The following is a 23,352-nucleotide window of genomic DNA, read 5'->3' as shown; positions in this document are numbered from 1 at the left end:
GGCTGAAGGAATAATCTTGATCTTGCTGTGGCTTTATGTGTAGAGTTGGAGTCTTACCTCAGAACTAGGAGGCTTCAGCGATATATGCTAATTCAGCTCCTAATTATAGTGTCTGGGGGCCTGCTTTTAATAGTATCTGTAGCAGGGGATCCTCCAAGGTCTTTGTCTCTCAGCCTTATTCTATCCTTGAATGAATACATTACCTACTCTTTTTTTTTTTTTTTACTATTATTATTATTATTTTTATTTTTATTTTTATTAAAGCATCTCTATCTGTCATATATTTTCCTCTAAGAACTGTAATAGACGTATAACAAAGACTCACCATACTCTAGAACATGCCACTCAAAGCTGATTTCACTTGACTTCATTTAAATCCCAAGTACAAGACCAATTGAAAAATTTATCCCACCACAGACTAAAATACAACAGACAACTGTAAACAGACGGAGGTACAGTGGCTTGCAAAAGTATTCACCCCCCTTGGCATTTTTCCAATTTTGTTGCCTTACAACCGGGAATTAAAATTGATTTTTAGGGGATTTGTATCATTTGATTTACACAACATGCCTACCACTTTGAAGATGCTAAATAATTTTTGGGGTGAAACAAACAAGAAATAAGACAAAAAAATACAGAACTTGAGCGTGCATGACTATTCATATTTGAATAGGCCATTCCAATACATTTAAATGTTTCCCCTTAAACCACTCTAGTGTTGCTTTAGCAGTATGCTTAGGGTCATTGTCCTGCTGGAAGGTGAACCTCCGTCCCAGTCTCAAATCTCTGGAAGACTGAAACAGGTTTCCCTCAAGAATTTCCCTGTATTTAGCGCCATCCATCATTCCTTCAATTCTGACCAGTTTCCCAGTCCCTGCCGATGAAAAACATCCCCACAGCATGATGCTGCCACCACCATGCTTCACTGTGGGGATGGTGTTCTCAGGGTGATGAGAGGTGTTTGGTTTGCGCCAGACATAGCGTTTTCCTTGATGGCCGAAAAGCTCAATTTTAGTCTCATCTGACCAGAGCACCTTCTTCCATATGTTTCGGGAACATGGCTTTTGGCGAACACCAAACGTGTTTGCTTATTTTTTCTTTAAGCAATGGCTTTTTCTGACCACTCTTCCATAAAGCCCAGCTCTGTGGAGTGTACGGCTTAAAGTGGTCCTATGGACAGATACTCCAATCTCTGCTGTGGAGCTTTGCAGCTCCTTCAGGGTTATCTTTGGTCTCTTTGTTGCCTCTCTGATTAATGCCCTCCTTGCCTGGTCCGTGAGTTTTGGTGGGCGGCCCTCTCTTGGCAGGTTTGTTGTGGTGCCATATTCTTTCAATTTTTTAATAATGGATTTAATGGTGCTCCGTGGGATGTTCAAAGTTTCAGATATTTTTTAATAACCCAACCCTGATCTGTACTTCTCCACAACTTTGTCCCTGATCTGTTTGGAGAGCTCCTTGGTCTTCATGGTGCCGCTTGCTTAGTGGTGCCCCTTGCTTAGTGGTGTTGCAGACTCTGGGGCCTTTCAGAACAGGTGTATATATACTGAGATCATGTGACAGATCATGTGACACTTAGATTGCACACAGGTGGACTTTATTTAACTAATTATGTGACTTCTGAAGGTAATTGGTTGCACCAGATCTTATTTAGCGGCTTCATAGCTATTTTTTTCATTTCACTTCGCCAATTTGGACTATTTTGTGTATGTCCATTACATGAAATAAAAATCCATTTAAATTACAGGTTGTAATGCAACAAAATAGGAAAAACGCCAAGGGGGATGAATACTCTTGCAAGGCACTGTACTTGGGGAAACCTGAACAAGAAACAGTCACATACTACAGAATCTACAACAAAACATTGTACACTATACAACTATTTATATACAGTGGGGAGAACAAGTATTTGATACACTGCCGATTTTGCAGGTTTTCCTACTTACAAAGCATGTAGAGGTCTGTAATTTTTATCATAGGTACACTTCAACTGTGGGAGACGGAATCTAAAACAAAAATCCAGAAAATCACATTGTATGATTTTTAAGTAATTAATTTGCATTTTATTGCATGACATAAGTATTTGATCACCTACCAACCAGTAAGAATTCCGGCTCTCACAGACCTGTTAGTTTTTCTTTAAGAAGCCCTCCTGTTCTCCACTCATTACCTGTATTAACTGCACCTGTTTGAACTCGTTACCTGTATAAACGACACCTGTCCACACACTCAATCAAACAGACTCCAACCTCTCCACAATGTCCAAGACCAGAGAGCTGTGTAAGGACATCAGGTATAAAATTGTAGACCTGCACAAGGCTGGCATGGGCTACAGGACAATAGGCAAGCAGCTTGGTGAGAAGGCAACAACTGTTGGCGCAATTATTAGAAAATGGAAGAAGTTCAAGATGACGGTCAATCACCCTCGGTCTGGGGCTCCATGCAAGATCTCACCTCGTGGGGCATCAATGATCATGAGGAAGGTGAGGGATCAGCCCAGAACTACACGGCAGGACCTGGTCAATGACCTGAAGAGAGCTGGGACCACAGTCTCAAAGAAAACCATTAGTAACACACTACGCCGTCATGGATTAAAATCCCCACGGGGGGCCAGTATTTAAAAAAATAAAAAAATAATGTATGCACTCACTAACTGTAAGTCGCTCTGGATAAGAGCATCTGCTAAATGACGTAAATGTAAATGTACTTTAAAGTACTACTTAAGTCGTTTTTTGGAGTATCTGTATTGTACTGTTTATATTTTTGATAACTTTTACTTTACTACATTCCTAAAGATTCACACATTTATCAAGAGAACATCCCTGGTCATCCCTACTGCCTCTGATCTGGCGGACTCACTAAACACAAATGCTTTGTTTGTAAATTATGTCTGAGTTTTGGAGTGTGCCCCTGGCTATCAGTAAATAAAAAAAATATTAAACCTAATCTACTCCATAAAATTTTTTATAATAATAAAATAACATCTAGAAAATCGTGCTGTCATGTTTGCTTAATATAATGAATTTGAAACAATTTACAGTGCCTTCAGAAAGTATTAATTCCCCTTGATTTATTCCAGATTTTGTTGTGTTACAGCCTGATTTCAAAATGGATTAAATACACACAATACCCAATAATGACGAAGTGAAAACATGTTTTTAGAAATGTTTGCAAATGTATAAAGAACAATACAGAAATATCTCATTTACATAATGTGAACGGATCAGCTTATCCGAAGCACCCTAATACAAGCGGGAGGCATGATATTAACAGACCAGAGGCAGTGGTTGTGGTTCCCTTTCATTTGTATTGTTACTGAACAGGTTTTCTTTCGCCTGACAAAATAATTCCAATACAGGGTAACGTCCAACGTTGATTATTGTCCTGTCTTTAGACTATCTACACATTATAGTCCTGTCTTTAGACTATCATCTACACATTATAGTCCTGTCTTTAGACTATAATCTACACATTATACTCCTGTCTTTAGACTATCATCTACACATTATAGTCTTTAGGCTATCATCTACACATTATAGTCCTGTCTTTAGACTATAATCTACACATTATAGTCCTGTTTTTAGATTATTGTCTACTCATTATAGTCCTGTCTTTAGACTATTGTCTACACATTATACTCCTGTCTTTAGACTATCATCTACACATTATAGTCTTTAGGCTATCATCTACACATTATAGTCCTGTCTTTAGACTATAATCTACACATTATAGTCCTGTCTTTAGACTGTCGTCTACACATTATAGTCCTGTTTTTAGATTATTGTCTACTCATTATAGTCCTGTCTTTAGACTATTGTCTACACATTATTGTCCTGTCTTTAGACTATCGTCTACACATTATAGTCTTTAGACTATCATCTACACATTATACTCCTGTCTTTAGACTATCATCTACACATTATAGTCTTTAGGCTATCATCTACACATTATAGTCCTGTCTTTAGACTATAATCTACACATTATAGTCTTTAGACTGTCGTCTACACATTATAGTCCTGTTTTTAGATTATTGTCTACTCATTATAGTCCTGTCTTTAGACTATTGTCTACACATTATAGTCTTTAGACTATCGTCTACACATTATACTCTTGTCTTTATACTATCGTCTACACATTTTAGTCCTGTCTTTAGACTATCATCTACACATTATTGTCCTGTCTTTAGACTATCGTCTACACATTATAGTCTTTAGACTATCATCTACACATTATAGTCCTGTCTTTAGACTATCATCTACACATTATAGTCCTGTCTTTAGACTATCATCTACACATTATAGTCTTTAGGCTATCATCTACACATTATAGTCCTGTCTTTAGACTATAATCTACACATTATAGTCCTGTCTTTAGACTGTCGTCTACACATTATAGTCCTGTTTTTAGATTATTGTCTACACATTATAGTCCTGTCTTTAGACTGTCGTCTACACATTATAGTCCTGTCTTTAGACTATTGTCTACACATTATACTCTTGTCTTTATACTATCGTCTACACATTTTAGTCCTGTCTTTAGACTATCATCTACACATTATTGTCCTGTCTTTAGACTATCGTCTACACATTATAGTCTTTAGACTATCATCTACACATTATAGTCCTGTCTTTAGACTATCATCTACACATTATAGTCTTTAGGCTATCATCTACACATTATAGTCCTGTCTTTAGACTGTCGTCTACACATTATAGTCCTGTCTTTAGACTATCATCCACACATTATAGTCCTGTCTTTAGACTATCGTCTACACATTATAGTCCTGTCTTTAGACTATCATCTACACATTATAGTCCTGTCTTTAGACTATCGTCTACACATTATACTCCTGTCTTTAGACTATCGTCTACACATTATAGTCCTGTCTTTAGACTATAATCTACACATTATAGTCTTTAGACTATCGTCTACACATTATAGTCCTGTCTTTAGACTATCATCTACACATTATAGTCTTTAGACTATCGTCTACACATTATAGTCCTGTCTTTAGACTATCGTCTACACATTATACTCCTGTCTTTAGACTATCGTCTACACTTTATAGTCCTGTCTTTAGACTATCATCTACACATTATACTCATGTCTTTAGACTATCGTCTACACATTATACTCCTGTCTTTAGACTATCGTCTACACGTAAGCTTCGGACTTCAACTGTACCTCACAGCTGTAATTGCTGCCAAGTCGGAAGTTTACATACACCTTAGCCAAATACATTTAAACTCAGTTTTTCACAATTCCTGACATTTAATCCTAGTAAAAATTCCCTGTCTTAGGTCAGTTAGGATCACCACTTCATTTTAAGAATGTGAAATGTCAGAATAATAGTAGAGAGAATTATTTATTTAAGCTTTTATTTCTTTCATCACATTCCCAGTGGGTCAGAAGTTTACATATACTCAATTAGTATTTGGTAGCATTGCCTTTAAATTGTTTAACTTGGGTCAAACGTTTCGGGTAGCCTTTTACAAGCTTCAAACAATAAGTTGGGTGAATTTTGGCCAATTCCTCCTGACAGAACTGGTGTAACTGAGTCAGGTTTGTAGGCCTCCTTGCTCGCACACGCTTTTTCATTTCAGCCCACACATTTTCTATAGGATTGAGGTCAGGGCTTTGTGATGGCCACTCCAATACCTTGACTTTGTTGTCCTTAAGACATTTTGCCACAACTTTGGAAGTATGCTTGAGGTCATTGTCCATTTGGAAGACCTATTTGCGACCAAGCTTTAACTTCCTGACTGATGTCTTGAGATGTTGCTTCAATATATACACATAGTTTTCCTTCCTCATGATGCCATCTATTTTGTGAAGTGCACCAGTCCATCCTGCAGCAAAGCACCCCCACAGCATGATGCTGCCACCCCTGTGCTTCACGGTTGGGATGGTGTTCTTCAGCTTGCAAGCATCCCCCTTTTTCCTCCAAACATAACAATGGTCATTATGGCCAAACAGTTCTATTTTTGTTTAATCAGACCCGCCCTCTCTACCCCTCTCTCTACCCCATCCCTCTCTCTACCCCCCTCTCTACCCCCCTCTCTACCCCATCCCTCTCTCTACCCCCCTCTCTACCCCATCCCTCTCTCTACCCCTCTCTCTACCCCATCCCTCTCTACCCCATCCCTCTCTCTACCCCCCTCTCTACCCCATCCCTCTCTCTACCCCCTCTCTACCCCATTCCTCTCTCTACCCCCCTCTCTACCCCATCCCTCTCTCTACCCCCCTCTCTACCCCATCCCTCTCTCTACCCCTCTCTCTACCCCATCCCTCTCTACCCCTCTCTCTACCCCATCCCTCTCTACCCCCCCTCTCTACCCCATCCCTCTCTCTACCCCCCTCTCTACCCCATCCCTCTCTCTACCCCTATCTCTACCCCTCTCTCTACCCTCTCTCTACCCCATCCCGCTCTCTACCCCATCCCTCTCTACCCCTCTCTCTACTCCTCTCTCTACCCCTCTCTCTACCCCATCCCTCTCTACCCTTCTCTCTACCCCATCCCTTTCTCTACCCCTCCTTTCCCCCTTCCTTCCCACTCTCTCTGTGTGTGTCTAGGGTTCGTTCCCAGGGAACCTGCAGTTGGTTCTGGTATTGAGGCCGACCACATTATTCCAGAGGACTCTATCAGACATCCTGTTCAAGTTCAATAAGGATGAGTTCAAGATGAAGGTGCCGGTATGTAGAGACAGCAGCCCAAACACACACACACACACACAGACACACACAGACACACACACACACACAGACACACAGACACACACACACACACACACACACACACACACACACACACACACACACACACACACACACACACACACACACACACACACACACACACACACAGCACACACACAGACACACACACACACACACACACACACACACAGACACACACACACACACACACAGACACACACAGACACACACAGACACACACACACACAGACACACACACACACACACAGACACACACACGCACACACACACACAGACACACATTCATATAATTATGTTTTTCTATCCTGAATTGGTGTGTGTGTGTGTGTGTGTGTGTGTGTGTGTGTGTGTGTGTGTGTAGGTCATTATGTTGAGTTCTGTGACTGAGCTTCACTCCTACATAGACCGGACACAACTGACTACTGAGCTAGGAGGAACCCAGGAGTACTGCCATGACAAGTGGATCTCACACCGCACCGTGAGTACACACACACACACACACACAAACACACACACACACACACAAACATATCCAGCAAACACACAACCAACAAATACACTGTAAATACACACATCATAAAAACCTTGGCCCAGTTCCCTACTTTTAGACTAATTACTTTTCCCAGTAAAGCTATGTATGTTATCAACCAATGTGTTTTATCCATCTGTGTCTAGGCCATTGAGGGCTTTGCTTTGATGGTGAAGGGAACAGCTCAGATCCTGCAGTCATTTGGGACAGAGCTAGCAGAGACTGAAGTACCCAACGAGATCCAGGCTACCGTCAACTTACTGAGGACACACACAAACAAGAAAGACAAGATGAAGGTACAGAGCGCGCACACACACACACACACACACACACACACACACACACACACACACACACACACACACACACACACACACACACACACACACACACACACACACACACACACACACACACACACACACACACACACACACACACACACACACACACACACACACACACACACACACACACACACACACACACCTGGTCCTCCAGATAGACAAATACACAAATTAATATGAGGCAGAATGTATTTAATGACAATCCATCTGTGTTGAATCTAAATGAACTGTTGTATAATGTTCTTTATCCCACACTGCTGATCTCAGAGTGGTAGTGTGTGTGTGTATCTGACTCCCGGGATGTGGGTGTGTCTCCAGGAGGATCTGCAGGTGGCTCTAGGACAGGGCAGCAGACTGTTGGAGAGGATTAATGAACCAGTGGTCAGAGATCCCGACCACAGCATGAACCAGGACGAACTGGAGAATCTGGCCACCGTACAGAGGTTAGAACACACACTGGGAACCTAGAACACTGGGGTTAGAACACACACTGGGAACCTAGAACACTGGGGTTAGAACACACACTGGGAACCTAGAACACTGGGGTTAGAACACACACTGGTAACCTAGAACACTGGGGTTAGAACACACACTGGTAACCTAGAACACTGGGATTAGAGAACACACTGGCAGCCTAGAACACTAGGGTTAGATGTAGAACACACACCTACAACCTAGAACCCTGGGGTTAGAACACACACTGGGAACCTAGAAGACTGGGGTTAGAACACACACTGGGAACCTAGAACACAAGGGTTAGACATAGAACACACACCTACAACCTAGAACCCTGGGGTTAGAACACACACTGGGAACCTAGAACACTGGGGTTAGAACACACACTGGTAACCTAGAACACTGGGATTAGAGAACACACTGGCAGCCTAGAACACTAGGGTTAGATGTAGAACACACACCTACAACCTAGAACCCTGGGGTTAGAACACACACTGGGAACCTAGAAGACTGGGGTTAGAACACACACTGGGAACCTAGAACACAAGGGTTAGACATAGAACACACACCTACAACCTAGAACCCTGGGGTTAGAACACACACTGGGAACCTAGAAGACTGGGGTTAGAACACACACTGGGAACCTAGAAGACTGGGGTTAGAACACACACTGGGAACCTAGAACACTAGGGTTAGACGTAGAACACACACCTACAACCTAGAACCCTGGGGTTAGAACACACACTGGGAACCTAGAAGACTGGGGTTAGAACACACACTGGGAGCCTAGAACACTAGGGTTAGAACACACACTGATAATCTAGAACACTGGGGTTAGAACACACACTGGGAACCCAGAATACTGGGGTTAGAACACAAACCGGGAATCTAGAACACTGGGATTAGAATACATACTGAAAATCTAAAACACTGTGGTTAGAACACACACTGGGAATCTAGAACACTGGGGTTAGAACACACACTGGGAATCTAGAACACTGGGGTTAGAACACACACTGGGAACCCAGAATACTGGGGTTGGGCTTAGAACACACAGTTAGAACCTATAACATTGGACTTAGAACACACGTTGAATCTAGAACACGGGTTAGAACACACAGTGGGAATCTAGAACACTGGGGTTGGACTTAGAATACACAGTTAGAACCTATAACACTGGTATTAGAACACACACTGAGAACCTAGAAGATTGGGGTTAGAACACACACTGGGAACCTAGAACATTGGGGTTAGAACACACATTGAGAACCTAGAACATTGGGGTTGAACACACAGAGGGACAGAACACACACAGAGGGACAGAACACACACAGAGGGACAGAACACACGCAGAGGGACAGAACACACGCAGAGGGACAGAACACACACAGAGGGACAGAACACACACAGAGGGACAGAACACACACAGAGGGACAGAACACACACAGAGGGACAGAACACACACAGAGGGACAGAACACACACAGAGGGACAGAACACACACAGAGGGACAGAACACACACAGAGGGACAGAACACACACAGAGGGACAGAACACACACAGAGGGACAGAACACACACAGAGGGACAGAACACACACAGAGGGACAGAACACACACAGAGGAACAGAACACACACAGAGGGACAGAACACACACAGAGGGACAGAACACACACAGAGGGACAGAACACACACAGAGGGACAGAACACACACAGAGGAACACACGCAGAGGGACAGAACACACAGAGGGACAGAACACACACAGAGGAACAACAGAAAAACACAGAAGAACAGCAGAGATTGTCCAAATGTCTCATGTCTCCTCTTCTCTAATCTTCTCTCCCTCTTTCTCTCAATCTCTCTCTCTTTCTCTGGCCCCATCTGGCTCTCTCACCTCCCCCATCACTGTTTCTCTCTCTTTAACCCTCCCCATATTTTCCCCCATCACTGTTTCTCTCTCTTTAACCCTCCCCATATTTTCCCCCATCACTGTTTCTCTCTCCTCTATCCATCTTCTCCCCTCTTCCTCCATCCCTCTCTCCCTCTCTCCTCTCCTCCGTCAGACTGCTGTCCCAGTTGGATGAGACAGAGCGGGCGTTTGATGAGTTCTGGGTGACACACCAGGCTAAGCTGGAGCAGTGTCTGCAGCTCCGTCACTTTGAACACAACTTCAGAGAGGTGAGTGGAACAACACACACCTGACGTCTGTACATGTTGGGTAACATAGACTAGCTACAGTATCTGAGAGCAATACACCATAGAGCAACATAGTGACACACCTGATCTTGGTACACCTATGGAACAGTGACACAGCCACCTGCGTTTGTGCGTGTACAACCGGATCTGAGTGTACATTGTGCTTTTGTGTACATCATTACACCTGTGTGTGTTCTGTTGTGCTGCTCTTCTAGGTGAGATGTCTGCTTGACCAGGTGGCAGAGAGATTGACAGCTTTCTCAGAGGTGGGAATAAACCCTGCCCATGCTGATCACATCATCCGTGAGCTGAACAGCCACGAGGAGAGAGTCTTAGTAAGTAAACACACACACTGATAAACATATATTATCCACAATACATATACACGTCTCATCATCTCCCTTTTATCTCTCTCTCTCTCTCTCTCTCTCTCTCTCTCTCTCTCTCTCTCTCTCTCTCTCTCTCTCTCTCTCTCTCTCTCTCTCTCTCTCTCTCTCTCTCTCTCTCTCTCTCTCTCTCTCTCTCTCTCTCTCTCTCTCTCTCTCTCTCTCTCTCTCTCTCTCTCTCTCTCTCTCTCTCTCTCTCTCTGTCTCTGTCTCTGTCTCTCTCTCTCTCTCTGTCTGTCTCTGTCTCTGTCTCTGTCTGTCTGTCTGTAGGAGGTATTGGACCGAGCCCAGGCTCTGGCACGTGAGGGTGACGAGTTGATCCAGAGCTCCCACTACGCTGAGGACTCCATCCACCCCAAATGTAGCGAGCTCCGAGCCGTGAGCGAGGAACTGAGTGCCAACCTGAGAGCAAAGAAAGACCACCTACTCAGAGCTATGGAGCTACACCACAATCTGGAGAGGGTGAGAGGGACAGACACACACACACATCCATACACACACACATATCCATACACACACACATATCCATACACACACACATATCCATACACACACACACATCCATACACACACACACATCCATACACACACACATATCCATACACACACACATCCATACACACACACATATCCATACACACACACACACACTACCCTTCAAAAGTTTGGGGTCACTTAGAAATGTCCTTGTTTTCGAAAGAAAAGCAAAAAATGTTGTCCATTAAAATAACATCAAATTGATCAGAAATACAGTGTAGAAAACCCTTTTGCAATTATGTTAGCACAGCTGAAAACTGTTGTGCTGATTAAAGAAGCAATAAAACTGGCCTTCTTGAGACTAGTTGAATATCTGGAGCATCAGCAATTGTGGATTCGATTACAGGCTCAAAATGGCCAGAAACAAATAACTTTCTCCTAAAACTCATCAGTCTATTCTTGTTCTGAGAAATGAAGGCTATTCCATGTGAGAAATTGCCAAGAAACTGAAGATCTCCTACAACGCTGTGTACTACTCCCTTCACAGAACAGCGCAAACTGGCTCTAATCAGAATAGAAAGAGGAGTGGGAGGCCCCGGTGCACAACTGAGCAAGAGGACAAATACATTAGAGTGTCTAGTTTGAGAAACAGACACCTCACAGGTCCTCAACTGGCAGCTTCATTAAATAGTACCCGCAAAACACCAGTCTCAACATCAACAGTGAAGAGGCGACTCCGGGATGCTGACCTTCTAGGCAGAGTTGCAAAGAAAAAGCCATATCTCAGACTGCCCATCTTAATCTTTTATTTTTATTGGCCAGTCTGAGATATGGCTTTTTCTTTTAACTCTGCCTAGAAGGTCAGCATCCTGGAGTCGCCTCTTCACTGTTGATGTTGAGACTGGTGTTTTGCGGGTACTATTTAATGAAGCTGCCAGTTGAGGACCTGTGAGGTGTCTGTTTCTCAAACTAGACACTCTAATGTATTTGTCCTCTTGCTCAGTTGTGCACCGGGGCCTCCCACTCCTCTTTCTATTCTGGCTAGAGCGGGTTTGCGCTGTTCTGTGAAGGGAGTAGTACACAGCGTTGTACGAGATCTTCAGTTTCTTGACAATTTCTCACATGGAATAGCCTTCATTTCTCAGAACAAGAATAGACTGATGAGTTTTAGGAGAAAGTTATTTGTTTCTGGCCATTTTGAGCCTGTAATCGAATCCACAATTGCTGATGCTCCAGATGATCAACTAGTCTCAAGAAGGCCAGTTTTATTGCTTCTTTAATCAGCACAACAGTTTTCAGCTGTGCTAACATAATTGCCAAATAGTTTTCTAATGATCAATTAGCCTTTTAAAATGATAAACTTGGATTAGAAAACACAACATGCCATTGGAACACAGGACTGATGGTTGCTGATAATGGTCCTCTGTACGCCTATGTAGATATTTCATTAAAAAATCAGCCGTTTCCAGCTACAATAGCCATTTACAACATTAACAATGTCTACACTGTATTTTTGATCAATTTGATGTTATTTTAATGGACAAAAACATTGCTTTTCTTTCAAAAACAAGGACATTTCTAAGTGACTTTTGAACGGTAGTGTATACACACACACACACAAACACACACATATACAGTACACACACATATATACACACACACACATAAAGTCGAACACCACCCCATAAACCTCTAAAAACTCCCTACCTCTCTCTCTCTCTCTCTCTCTCTCTCTATCAGGCTGCTAAGTGGTGTGATGATGGCCTCTACCTGCTGGCCTCCCAACCCGTGGACAAGTGTCAGTCACATGAAGGGGCGGAGACAGCGCTGCAGGAGATCGAGCGTTACCTAGATACGGCAGGACAGAACAAACTGACTGATCCTAGCGTCATCTGCAGTGATTACGAGACAGTGCTCAACCAGGACTTCAGGGTAAGGGGCTCCAGCTCTCTGACATGCAGTCATGTATGGTCACTAAAATGTGTCATCATAATGTAATGAAGTCAATACAAAGAAAGGATGGCACAGCAAACAAATAGCTGTCAACACCTGTGAGTGTCCCAGAGAGTCATTCTGCTGCTTGGTCCTCTCCTCTTCTCTTCCTCTCATCTGCACTCCTCTCTCCTTTCCTCTCCTCTCATCTCCCCCCTCTCCGCTCCTCTCCTCCTCCTCTCTCCTCCTCCCTCAGGACCAAGTAGAGAAGGTCTTTCAGAAGCAGGTGTCCATGCAGGAGATGTTTGAGAAGAGGATGGTCAGTCTGAAGAAGCTGGCAGCCAAACAGACCAGGCCAGTCCAGCCTGTGGCCCCAAGGCCTGAAGCCTTCATCAAGTCCCCACTGTCCTCGCCAGGTGAGTCCTGACATGCCACATGTCCTGAAGTACCACCAGTCCTTACATACCAGCAGCACCCTGTCCTCACAAATACAGTCAATGTATATTTAGATATGTGTGTAGTGTTAATTTCCCACCTCATGTCTTCCCCTCTCTCTTCCTCTCCCCCATAGCAAAGAGAGTGATGGAGAAGAGCTGCTCAGAGGGAGACTCTGTGAATGGGGTCAGCTGTAGAACAGTAAGTAGAGGTTCCTCTTACTTTGGTCTGTCTTTTATTGTGGGGTAGTATTATCATACCTGTGGTATGTATGTTAAATGAGACACTAGCTCCAGTCATTTCAGTAGATACTCATCCTATCCTGTGTTCTCAGGTGGAGGACCAGCTACAGAACAACAGAAGTGCCTCTCTGTCAGAGGAGGACGAGAACCTGGCCATCCTCAGAAAGTAAGTTGTCTGGGTGTTTTGTCAGCTGTTATGATGTATGATGCTAGTGTCTTCATTATGTCTGATCGTCTGTCTGTATTGAGTCTTTGATGTTTCTCTGACTTGTGTGTGTTGTGTTTCACCCCATACAAATAAGAAGGATAAAGACTCCCTAATCATCTGGTGTCTGTGTCATGTCTGGCCTGTGTGCAGGCTATAGCGTCTGACCTGCCTATATTATCATAATATAATTATGTCTGACCCGTCTAAGGTTGCAAAATTCCCAGGTTTTCCAGAAACTATGGTCGGAGGATTCCGTATTTCCTGCTTATTCCCTCTCGATTCCGGAAATCTTCCTACTGGGATTCCTAGAAAACCTTGGAATTTGGGGAAAGTTACGGGAATTTTAAAAACCCTAGACCTGTTTAAATCATGCTGACCTGTCTATATTCTGTCTGACCTGTCTATATTCTGTCTGACCTGTGCTATCTCTCTCTGTAGACATGTAATGAATGAGCTGCTGGAGACAGAGAGGGGGTACGTGGAGGAACTGCACTGTGTCCTACAGGTGTGTATCCCTCTCCCCTGGACCATATGAAGCCTCTATCCCTCTCCCCTGGACCATATGAAGCCTCTATCCCTCTCCCCTGGACCATATGAAGCCTCTATCCCTCTCCCCTGGACCATATGAAGCCTCTATCCCTCTCCCCTGGACCATATGAAGCCTCTATCCCTCTCCCCTGGACCATATGAAGCCTCTATCCCTCTCCCCTGGACCATATGAAGCCTCTATCCCTCTCCCCTGGACCATATGAAGCCTCTATCCCTCTCCCCTGGACCATATGAAGCCTCTATCCCTCTCCCCTGGACCATATGAACCTTTTCAGTCCTCCTCACCTGTGTGCATCGGTCTTAAGTGTTCAGCTTAGCCTCTCCACATCATGAGCTCAATCATTAGTGGTGGTGGGTAACAAAACTGCCTATTGGTCATCCTAAGTCATCTTTCTCTGTGTGTTTCAGGGCTATGCCTCAGAGATGGACAACCCAGCCATGGCCAGCCTCATGCCGGCTCCACTACAGAACAAGAAAGATGTGCTGTTTGGCAACATGCCAGAGATCTACCACTTCCACAAGAGGTAAACAAGCGCCCCCTAGCGGTTAATAATGATGCTCACACAGTGATAGAACTACTGTCATTGTACTGACTAACTAATCATATTTTTCTCTCTGCCTCATCATCTTCCAGAACCTTTCTGAGGGAGTTGGAAGAGTACCAAGACTGCCCAGAACTTGTGGGTCATTGTTTTCTGGAGAGGGTGAGTGTTTGGAGATTGAACTGGAATATGTTGTGTCTAAATCACTAGTCTGATTTTTTTATTTTACCTTTATTTAACTAGGCAAGTCAGTTAAGAACTAATTCTTATTTACAATGACGGACTACACCGGCCAAACCCGGACGACGCTGGACCAATTGTGCGCCGCCCTATGGGCCTCCCAATCACGGCCGGTTGTGATACAGCCTGGAATCGAACCAGGGTGTCTGTAGTGACGCCTCTAGCACTGAGATGCAGTGCCTTAGATGGCTGGTTGTGATGCAGGGGTATTTCTCTCTCAACCTTTCTCTCTTTTCTTCATTCTCTCTCAGATGACAGACCTGCAGATCTATGAGAAGTATTGTCAGAATAAGCCTCGCTCTGAGAGCTTGTGGAGACAATGCTCCGACTGCGCCTTCTTCCAGGTACACACCTACAGTGCCTTCGGAAAGTATTCAGACCCCTTGACTTTTTCCACATTTTGTTACGTTACAGCCTTATTCTAAAATTTATTAAATAAATAAAAATCCTCATAGATCTACACACAATACCACATAATGACAAAGTGAAAACATGTTTATAGAAATGTTTGCATATGTATTAAAACTGAAAAACAGAAATACCTTATTTACATACTTATTCAGACCCTTTGCTATGAGCTCAGGTGCATCCTGTTTCCATTGATCATCCTTGAGATGTTTCTATAACTTGATTGGAGTCCACTTGTGGTAAATTACATTGACTGGACATGATTTGGAAAGGTTTTTGTTTGTCATTATGGGGTATTGTGTGTAGATTGATGAGTGGGGGAAATGTTTTACAATCCATTTTAGAATAAGGCTGTAACGTAACAAAATGTGGAAAAAGTCAAGGGGTCAATACTTTCCGAATGCATTGTATACACACCTCCCCTAAGGTATACACCATATACACACCTCCCCTAAGGTACACACCATATACACACCTCCCCTAAGGTACACACCATATACACACCTCCCCTAAGGTACACATCATATACACACCTCCCCTAAGGTACACATCATATACACACCTCCCCTAAGGTACACACCATATACACACCTCCCCTAAGGTACACACCATATACACACCTCCCCTAAGGTACACATCATATACACACCTCCCCTAAGGTACACATCATATACACACCTCCCCTAAGGTACACACCATATACACACCTCCCTAAGGTACACATCATATACACACCTCCCCTAAGGTACACACCATATACACACCTCCCCTAAGGTACACATCATATACACACCTCCCCTAAGGTACACATCATATACACACCTCCCCTAAGGTACACATCATATACACACCTCCCCTAAGGTACACATCATATACACACCTCCCCTAAGGTACACACCATATACACACCTCCCCTAAGGTACACACCATATACACACCTCCCCTAAGGTACACATCATATACACACCTCCCCTAAGGTACACACAGACCCCCAATAGCTTCAGGCCTGAGCGGTTATTATCTCCTACTAATCTATTCTCCCGGTTCTGGTCTGTACCAGGAATGTCAGAAGAAGCTGGAACATAAACTGGGCTTGGACTCCTATCTCCTGAAACCGGTCCAGAGGATCACCAAATACCAGCTCCTGTTGAAGGTATATAATCTTTAAAGATCAAATTCGCATTTGGGGAAACAGCTCCATCCTCTCTCCTTCACTTCCTCATGCCTTAAAGCTGAAATTCATACAGAGGGAAACAGCTCCATCCTCTCTCCTTCACTTCCTCATGCCTTAAAGCTGAAATTCATACAGAGGGAAACAGCTCCATCCTCTCTCCTTCACTTCCTCATGCTTTAAAGCTGAAATCCATAGAGGGAAACAGCTCCATCCTCTCTCCTTCACTTCCACATGCTTTAAAGCTGAAATCCATAGAGGGAAACAGCTCCATCCTCTCTCCTTCACTTCCTCATGCCTTAAAGCTGAAATCCATACAGAGGGAAACAGTTCCATCCTCTCTCCTTCACTTCCTCATGCCTTAAAGCTGAAATCCATACAGGGGGAAACAGCACCACTGTTTTCCCCAGCACCTTTGTTATTGTTTTGTTGAGGAAACGGAGGAGAGGAGCATCATGGTAAAAAAAAATTGCAGCACATATTCTGCTGTTCTATCGCCAGTGCAATGATGTCCGAGGAAAAAAAACAGTGCTGGTTGTTTGTAGTAACTTCTTTGTTGTTGTAATATCTCAAACGGACGTGGCAGTTTCACCAATGAAGGATTCTAGCTTTAAGTTGTCTCAAGCATTCAAATATTTAGGTCCATATTAATATCCTTTGTACTTTGTACTTTATACACCGTTCCATTACAGATCCAAAAACAGACTTCAATGTGTGTCTTTGAATTGTAGGAGCTACTAAAGTACAGTAAGGGCTGTGAGGGGTCAGAGGACCTTCAGGAGGCGCTCACCTCTATCCTGGGCATCTTGAAGGCTGTCAACGACTCCATGCACCTCATCGCTATCACTGGATACGATGTGAGTTTATCATCGCTCAACTTCACATTGTATGAAATGTACAGCATATTGTATGAAATGTACTTCATATTGTATGAAATGTACTGCATATTGTATGAAATGTACTGTATATTGTATGAAATGTACTTCATATTGTATGAAATGTACGTCATATTGTATGAAATGTATTCCTTTCATGGCGTCATCATCACATTACATCATCAGAGATGTCAATATTACATGGGTCAGCAGCACCATAGCTTATGATGACACATTAACTTTCTCCTGACCTGTGACCCCTCCTCTGATAGGGTCACCTGGGTGACCTGGGCCGGCTGCTGATGCAGGGGTCATTCAGCGTATGGACGGAACACAAGAAAGGTCACGCCAAGGTCAAGGACCTGGCCCGCTTCAAGCCCATGCAGAGACACCTGTTCCTGCATGAGAAAGCCCTGCTCTTCTGTAAGAGACGCGAGGAGAACGGGGAGGGCTATGAGAAAGCCCCCTCCTACAGCTTCAAACAGTCCCTCAGCGTAAGTCTGTCTGTCTCTCTTTCTTTGTCTGTCTGTCTGTCTGTCTGTCTGTCTGTCTGTCTGTCTGTCTGTCTGTCTGTCTGTCTGTCTGTCTGTCTGTATGTCTGTCTGTCTGTCTGTCTGTCTGTCTCTCTTTCTGTCTGTCTGTCTGTCTGTCTGTCTCTCTCTCTCTCTTTCTGTCTGTCTGTCTGCCTTTCTCTTTGTCTGTCTGTCTCTCTCTTTCTGTCTGTCTGTCTGTCGGTCTTACCAAGTGTTTGATATTGCAAGTGAGTTAAGATATATGTTTTACAAGCTAACATTTTCCAAAACGGTATGCCCTCTACCAGATGAGTGCTGTGGGCATCACTGAGAATGCCAAAGGTGACAACAAGAAGTTTGAGGTCTGGTGCAACTCACGGGAGGAGGTGTACATCGTACAGGTGTGTGACCATCACTCAAACCCTGCCCATTCCACTGCTATAGATTACATGACAATGTATTTATTTTTTACAATGATACACAAGTCATATCTGACTCTATTTGGAAAAAACATGTAACACATGTATCTGCACTAACCAGTAATGGGTTTCATCGTTGTAATTCAGGCCCCGACATCTGATGTGAAAACGACGTGGGTGAACGAGATCCGTAAGGTTCTGACAACACAGCTGGAGGCCTACAGAGGTAGGCAGGGTGTCTGTGGCAGACCTGGGGTGATATAGTATTTGTTTTCTTTCTAATACTTTGAGTGTATTATATTGTAATCACATTGAGCATTACATTGCTCAGTGGTCATGATGAGGTGGGACTGTAGTAGATAACCCTGCGTGTCTTCTAGAAGCCAGCCAACAGAGGCCGTCAGACGGACTGTTCCAGTTCCCTCCTGCCGCTGGAGGACCTGTCAGCCTCGGGTCAGTCACATGGCCCATACTGACCTATCACAGACCCTCTCCTACACTTGTCCTATACTGACCTATCACAGACCCTCTCCTACACTTGTCCCATACTGACCTATCACAGACCCTCTCCTACACTTGTCCCATACTGACCTATCACAGACCCTCTCCTACACTTGTCCCATACTGACCTATCACAGACCCTCTCCTACACTTGTCCCATACTGACCTATCACAGACCCTCTCCTACACTTGTCCTATACTGACCTATCACAGACCCTCTCCTACACTTGTCCCATACTGACCTATCACAGACCCTCTCCTACACTTGTCCCATACTGACCTATCACAGACCCTCTCCTACACTTGTCCTATACTGACCTATCACAGACCCTCTCCTACACTTGTCCCACATTGACCTATCACAGACCCTCTCCTACACTTGTCCCATATTGACCTATCACAGACCCTCTCCTACACTTGTCCTATACTGACCTATCACAGACCCTCTCCTACACTTGTCCCATACTGACCTATCACAGACCCTCTCCTACACTTGTCCCATACTGACCTATCACAGACCCTCTCCTACACTTGTCCCATACTGACCTATCACAGACCCTCTCCTACACTTGTCCCTATACTGACCTATCACAGACCCTCTCCTACACTTGTCCCATACTGACCTATCACAGACCCTCTCCTACACTTGTCCCATACTGACCTATCACAGACCCTCTCCTACACTTGTCCTATACTGACCTATCACAGACCCTCTCCTACACTTGTCCCACATTGACCTATCACAGACCCTCTCCTACACTTGTCCCATATTGACATATCACAGACCTGCTCTCATAGCCTGACGACACACTAAATTCTTCCGTTGCTCTGTCGTTCGCTACATACGCTAGTCTGAGACTGCCGTCATTGAAGTCATTATGGTGATGAGGGGCATGAGGAGCTTTGTACAAAACAAAGTCATCAGCGATTGGATAATCTCTAACCAATCAGAGTATCAAAGCCAATGAAAAAGTTTCAAACCGCAGCTTTACCCACGTGTGTTCTGGCTCTGGCCCAACGCATCGGTTTCTGGACCATTCAGACGGCCCCGAATGTGTTCGTATTCAGTGAAGTGGTATAAAGTACTTAAGTAAAAATACTTAAAAGTACTACTTAAGTAGTTTTGGGGAGGTATCTGTACTTTACTATTTATATTTTTGACAACTTTTACTTTACACCACTATATTCCTAAAGAAAAGAATGTACTTTTTACTCCCATACATTTTTCCTGACACCCAAAAGTACTTGTTACATTTTGAATGCTTAGCAGGTCATGAAAATGGTCCAATTCATGCATTTATCAAGAGAACATCGCTAGTCATCCCTACTGCCTCTGATCTGGTGGACTCACTAAACACAAATGCTTCAGTTGTAAATGATGTCTGAGTGTTGGAGTGTGCCCCTGGCTATCCATAAGTATTATTTTTTTTAACTAGAAAACCGTGCCGTCTGGTTTGCTTAATACAGTGGTTCCTAACCAGGGGTACTAGGACCCCTGGGGGTACTTAGCCTATCCATAGGGGGTACTTGAGAAGACTTATGAGACCAAAGGCCTACTGGTAAAATGCACGAGGGGGTACTTCAGGGGCACTTCGGGCAGAGCAAAATTCAGTTTGTGATACAGTAACTGAAAAGGATGGGAACCACTGGCTTAATATAAGGAATGTGAAATTATTAATACTTTTACTTTTGATACTTAAGTATATTTTCGCAATTACATTTACTTTTGAAAATGAAGTATATTTAAATCCAAATACTTTTAGCCTTTTATTCAAGTAGTATTTTACTGAGTGACTTTCACTTTTACTTGAGTCATTTTCTATTAAGGTATCTTTACTTTTACTCAGGTATGACAATTGGGTACTTTTTCCACCACTGAGGGTCGGGGAGGTACTTAGATCCAGACGCATTGAGGAGAAGAAACTAACGTCCGTGGGCGTGACGTAGCGTTTGGCCGGAGCAAGAAGTCTGGGTAGCCAGGCAACTCCTCTTTGCCTCTCATGCCCAATGAGAAGGATTTATTTTCCAGTCTAGTATAAATCGCATGGAGGGTATGGGTTTTGTGGGTACAGAATTGATAATGGTTATAACCTGAACACAACATGTTGTGTAACCTCAGTGTGTTGCAGTGTGACTGACGTGTTTCATCCTCCTGTTTCCTCAGTCCATTTAGAAGAGGGGAGAGGAGCATGAAGGAGAAGAAGGGAGAACCGAGCAGCCCCGATCCTAACTCCTGCTCCTCCCCAAAAACCAAAGGTGAGCAGAGATGGGGGGGGTGCTAAATTCAACACTATTTCCTTATTTTATGTCTCACATACCTCTCCCTGTTGCTCTCCTGTTCCTCATGCCACTCACCTCTCCCTCATTCCCTCTCTCCCCTGCTCCTCTCCTTCTCCTGGCCCAGACGAGGCAATGACCAGTCCTACCTTAGACAGAGCAGCAGTGGCTAAAAAGCGTTTTACCTTGCAGGGCTTCAGCAACTTCAGCAAAGGTAATAGCACTATCTCGCCACCAGGGGCTGCCATAGTACTTTATGTGACTACATCATGCCAGCACTTTACAAGGCTAATGTCAGCACTGTAGCCTACAACACGATAAATCATGACACGCTTCCTTCCACAGACCTCTCACCTCCTGACAATAAAAGCTTAACTTTACCCAGGATGCCTCTCTCTCTGCCAGGTACAGATTAGTGTCTAGAGGTAACTGTGTCCCATAGCTTTAGGCTTCAGACCCTGTATCTCTGTTTTTCACCACTATAGTCTCAGAGTAGTGTGTGCTGTTGGATAACAATGGCAGTGCACAGAACAACACAGAGTAGACATACTTCCTGTAACATCCACTTTAAAGATATGCTACTACTTATTTATACTTCCTGTTAGTGTTTAGCTGCTCTTCTTCACTCTCTTCCTCCTCCTCACTTCTCTTCTTCTATTCGGCTAGGTTCTCCCACAAGCCCTGACCATAAAACCAAACGTCATGAGATAAAGAGTGATCCCACTCCGTTCGGCTTCAAAGGTACACCATCCCATAATAACCCTATTCACTAAATCTGTGGTCGAACACGGTCGCTGCATTTCATTATTTCGACGGTGGTTGGTCAGGGTGTATTGATTTTTTGCACACAGCAGTTTCTCCCCTCAGACAAAGAGAACATGGTTCATCAGGGAATGTATGAAACACTGTGTTGACTGACAGGCAACAGCGGTCGTAGTTACCACGCTCGGTCATTTACTGTGGTTGAGTATGTTCGCTGCGGTCGATTCCTTTGACTGTGTTTCATGCGGTCGTGTGTCTCTCTCTCTCAGAACCAGGCCCTCACGCTCGCCTCCACCTGGGCAGAGTCAGGTGGCTCAGCACCTCTAGTCTCTTACAGGCCAAGAGGAGAGGTACCGTACAGCACTCAATTGGACTGGACTGGTTTAGATTATTAAAATGTGTAGTGAGCACAAAATGGCTGCCGAATTTCACTGAGAGGTTTGCCCCTCATCTCTCTCACTCCCTGCACACTGTGTTCCCAGGCCTGAGTGTGTGTATGCACATGCAATACATTTATCAAGAAACAGGCACGTTCCTGGTTGCTTAGTAGTGTTGCGGTTCTGAATGGTCGAGCACGATTACTGTAGGCTCACTGATGGCTTTGTGGTTGAGTTCCACAGGACTTGGTCCTGTTCACTCTGATCGTGGTCCACCCTGTCACTGACCATGTCTGGTCTAGCAGAAGTTGCTGCAGTGCCTGCTCTCACTGTCCCTGTGTGTGTGTGTGTGTGTGTGTGTGTGTGTGTGTGTGTGTGTGTGTGTGTGTGTGCGTGTTTCAGACTAGACATGACACCATACTCTTACGTACCCTCTCTCCCTTCCTCCTCTAGGATGGACCAAGGGCTCTCTCTCATTGGACGCCAACGAGGAGAATGATGGGTACTCTAGCACTGAGGAGCCCCTAACCTCAGACCCTGAGGACGAGGGGGGAAAGAAACTGGTGAGTGTGGACGTGTTTAACTATACTTGTGTGGACGAGAAGTGCCCACAAAAATAGTAAACCAAGAAATTAGGGTTAAGGTTAGGTTTTTGGGTTAGGGTAAGGGTACGAGTTAGGGTTAGGGAAAATAGGATTTTGAATGGGACTGAATTGTCCCCACAAGGTTAACTGCGCAAGAGTGTGTGTGTGTGAGGATTGTCATCCACTCCAAGCT

General features: G+C 44.1%; 1 protein-coding gene across 7 annotated transcripts in view; it reads left to right on the top strand.

The window, feature by feature from the left end:
- Positions 1 to 23,352, top strand: part of LOC121536532 (guanine nucleotide exchange factor DBS) — a 91,223-nt gene that overhangs the window by 65,004 nt on the left and 2,867 nt on the right. For 3 of the 7 annotated variants that reach the window (XM_041843884.2, XM_041843881.2, XM_041843886.2), the window contains exons 5-30: positions 6,571 to 6,690; positions 7,097 to 7,213; positions 7,411 to 7,560; positions 7,930 to 8,054; positions 10,130 to 10,244; positions 10,478 to 10,597; positions 10,919 to 11,110; positions 12,866 to 13,057; positions 13,314 to 13,473; positions 13,629 to 13,693; positions 13,827 to 13,900; positions 14,381 to 14,447; positions 14,900 to 15,015; positions 15,126 to 15,195; positions 15,525 to 15,617; positions 16,742 to 16,834; positions 17,584 to 17,709; positions 18,000 to 18,221; positions 18,548 to 18,640; positions 18,806 to 18,884; positions 19,039 to 19,111; positions 21,324 to 21,415; positions 21,564 to 21,650; positions 21,782 to 21,841; positions 22,103 to 22,177; positions 23,029 to 23,138. In XM_041843884.2, the coding sequence (XP_041699818.2) occupies positions 6,571 to 6,690; positions 7,097 to 7,213; positions 7,411 to 7,560; positions 7,930 to 8,054; positions 10,130 to 10,244; positions 10,478 to 10,597; positions 10,919 to 11,110; positions 12,866 to 13,057; positions 13,314 to 13,473; positions 13,629 to 13,693; positions 13,827 to 13,900; positions 14,381 to 14,447; positions 14,900 to 15,015; positions 15,126 to 15,195; positions 15,525 to 15,617; positions 16,742 to 16,834; positions 17,584 to 17,709; positions 18,000 to 18,221; positions 18,548 to 18,640; positions 18,806 to 18,884; positions 19,039 to 19,111; positions 21,324 to 21,415; positions 21,564 to 21,650; positions 21,782 to 21,841; positions 22,103 to 22,177; positions 23,029 to 23,138 (2,886 nt within the window). Of the gene's footprint in view, positions 1 to 6,570; positions 6,691 to 7,096; positions 7,214 to 7,410; positions 7,561 to 7,929; positions 8,055 to 10,129; positions 10,245 to 10,477; positions 10,598 to 10,918; positions 11,111 to 12,865; positions 13,058 to 13,313; positions 13,474 to 13,628; positions 13,694 to 13,826; positions 13,901 to 14,380; positions 14,448 to 14,899; positions 15,016 to 15,125; positions 15,196 to 15,524; positions 15,618 to 16,741; positions 16,835 to 17,583; positions 17,710 to 17,999; positions 18,222 to 18,547; positions 18,641 to 18,805; positions 18,885 to 19,038; positions 19,112 to 21,323; positions 21,416 to 21,563; positions 21,651 to 21,781; positions 21,842 to 22,102; positions 22,178 to 23,028; positions 23,139 to 23,352 lie in introns of those variants that run through there. The other 4 variants (XM_041843882.2, XM_041843883.2, XM_041843885.2 and 1 more) reach the window with 4 other exon arrangements.

This window comes from Coregonus clupeaformis, chromosome 23 (assembly GCF_020615455.1).
Source record: "Coregonus clupeaformis isolate EN_2021a chromosome 23, ASM2061545v1, whole genome shotgun sequence".
NCBI lineage: Eukaryota > Metazoa > Chordata > Actinopteri > Salmoniformes > Salmonidae > Coregonus > Coregonus clupeaformis.
This window is presented reverse-complemented; position numbering and strand designations above follow the sequence as displayed.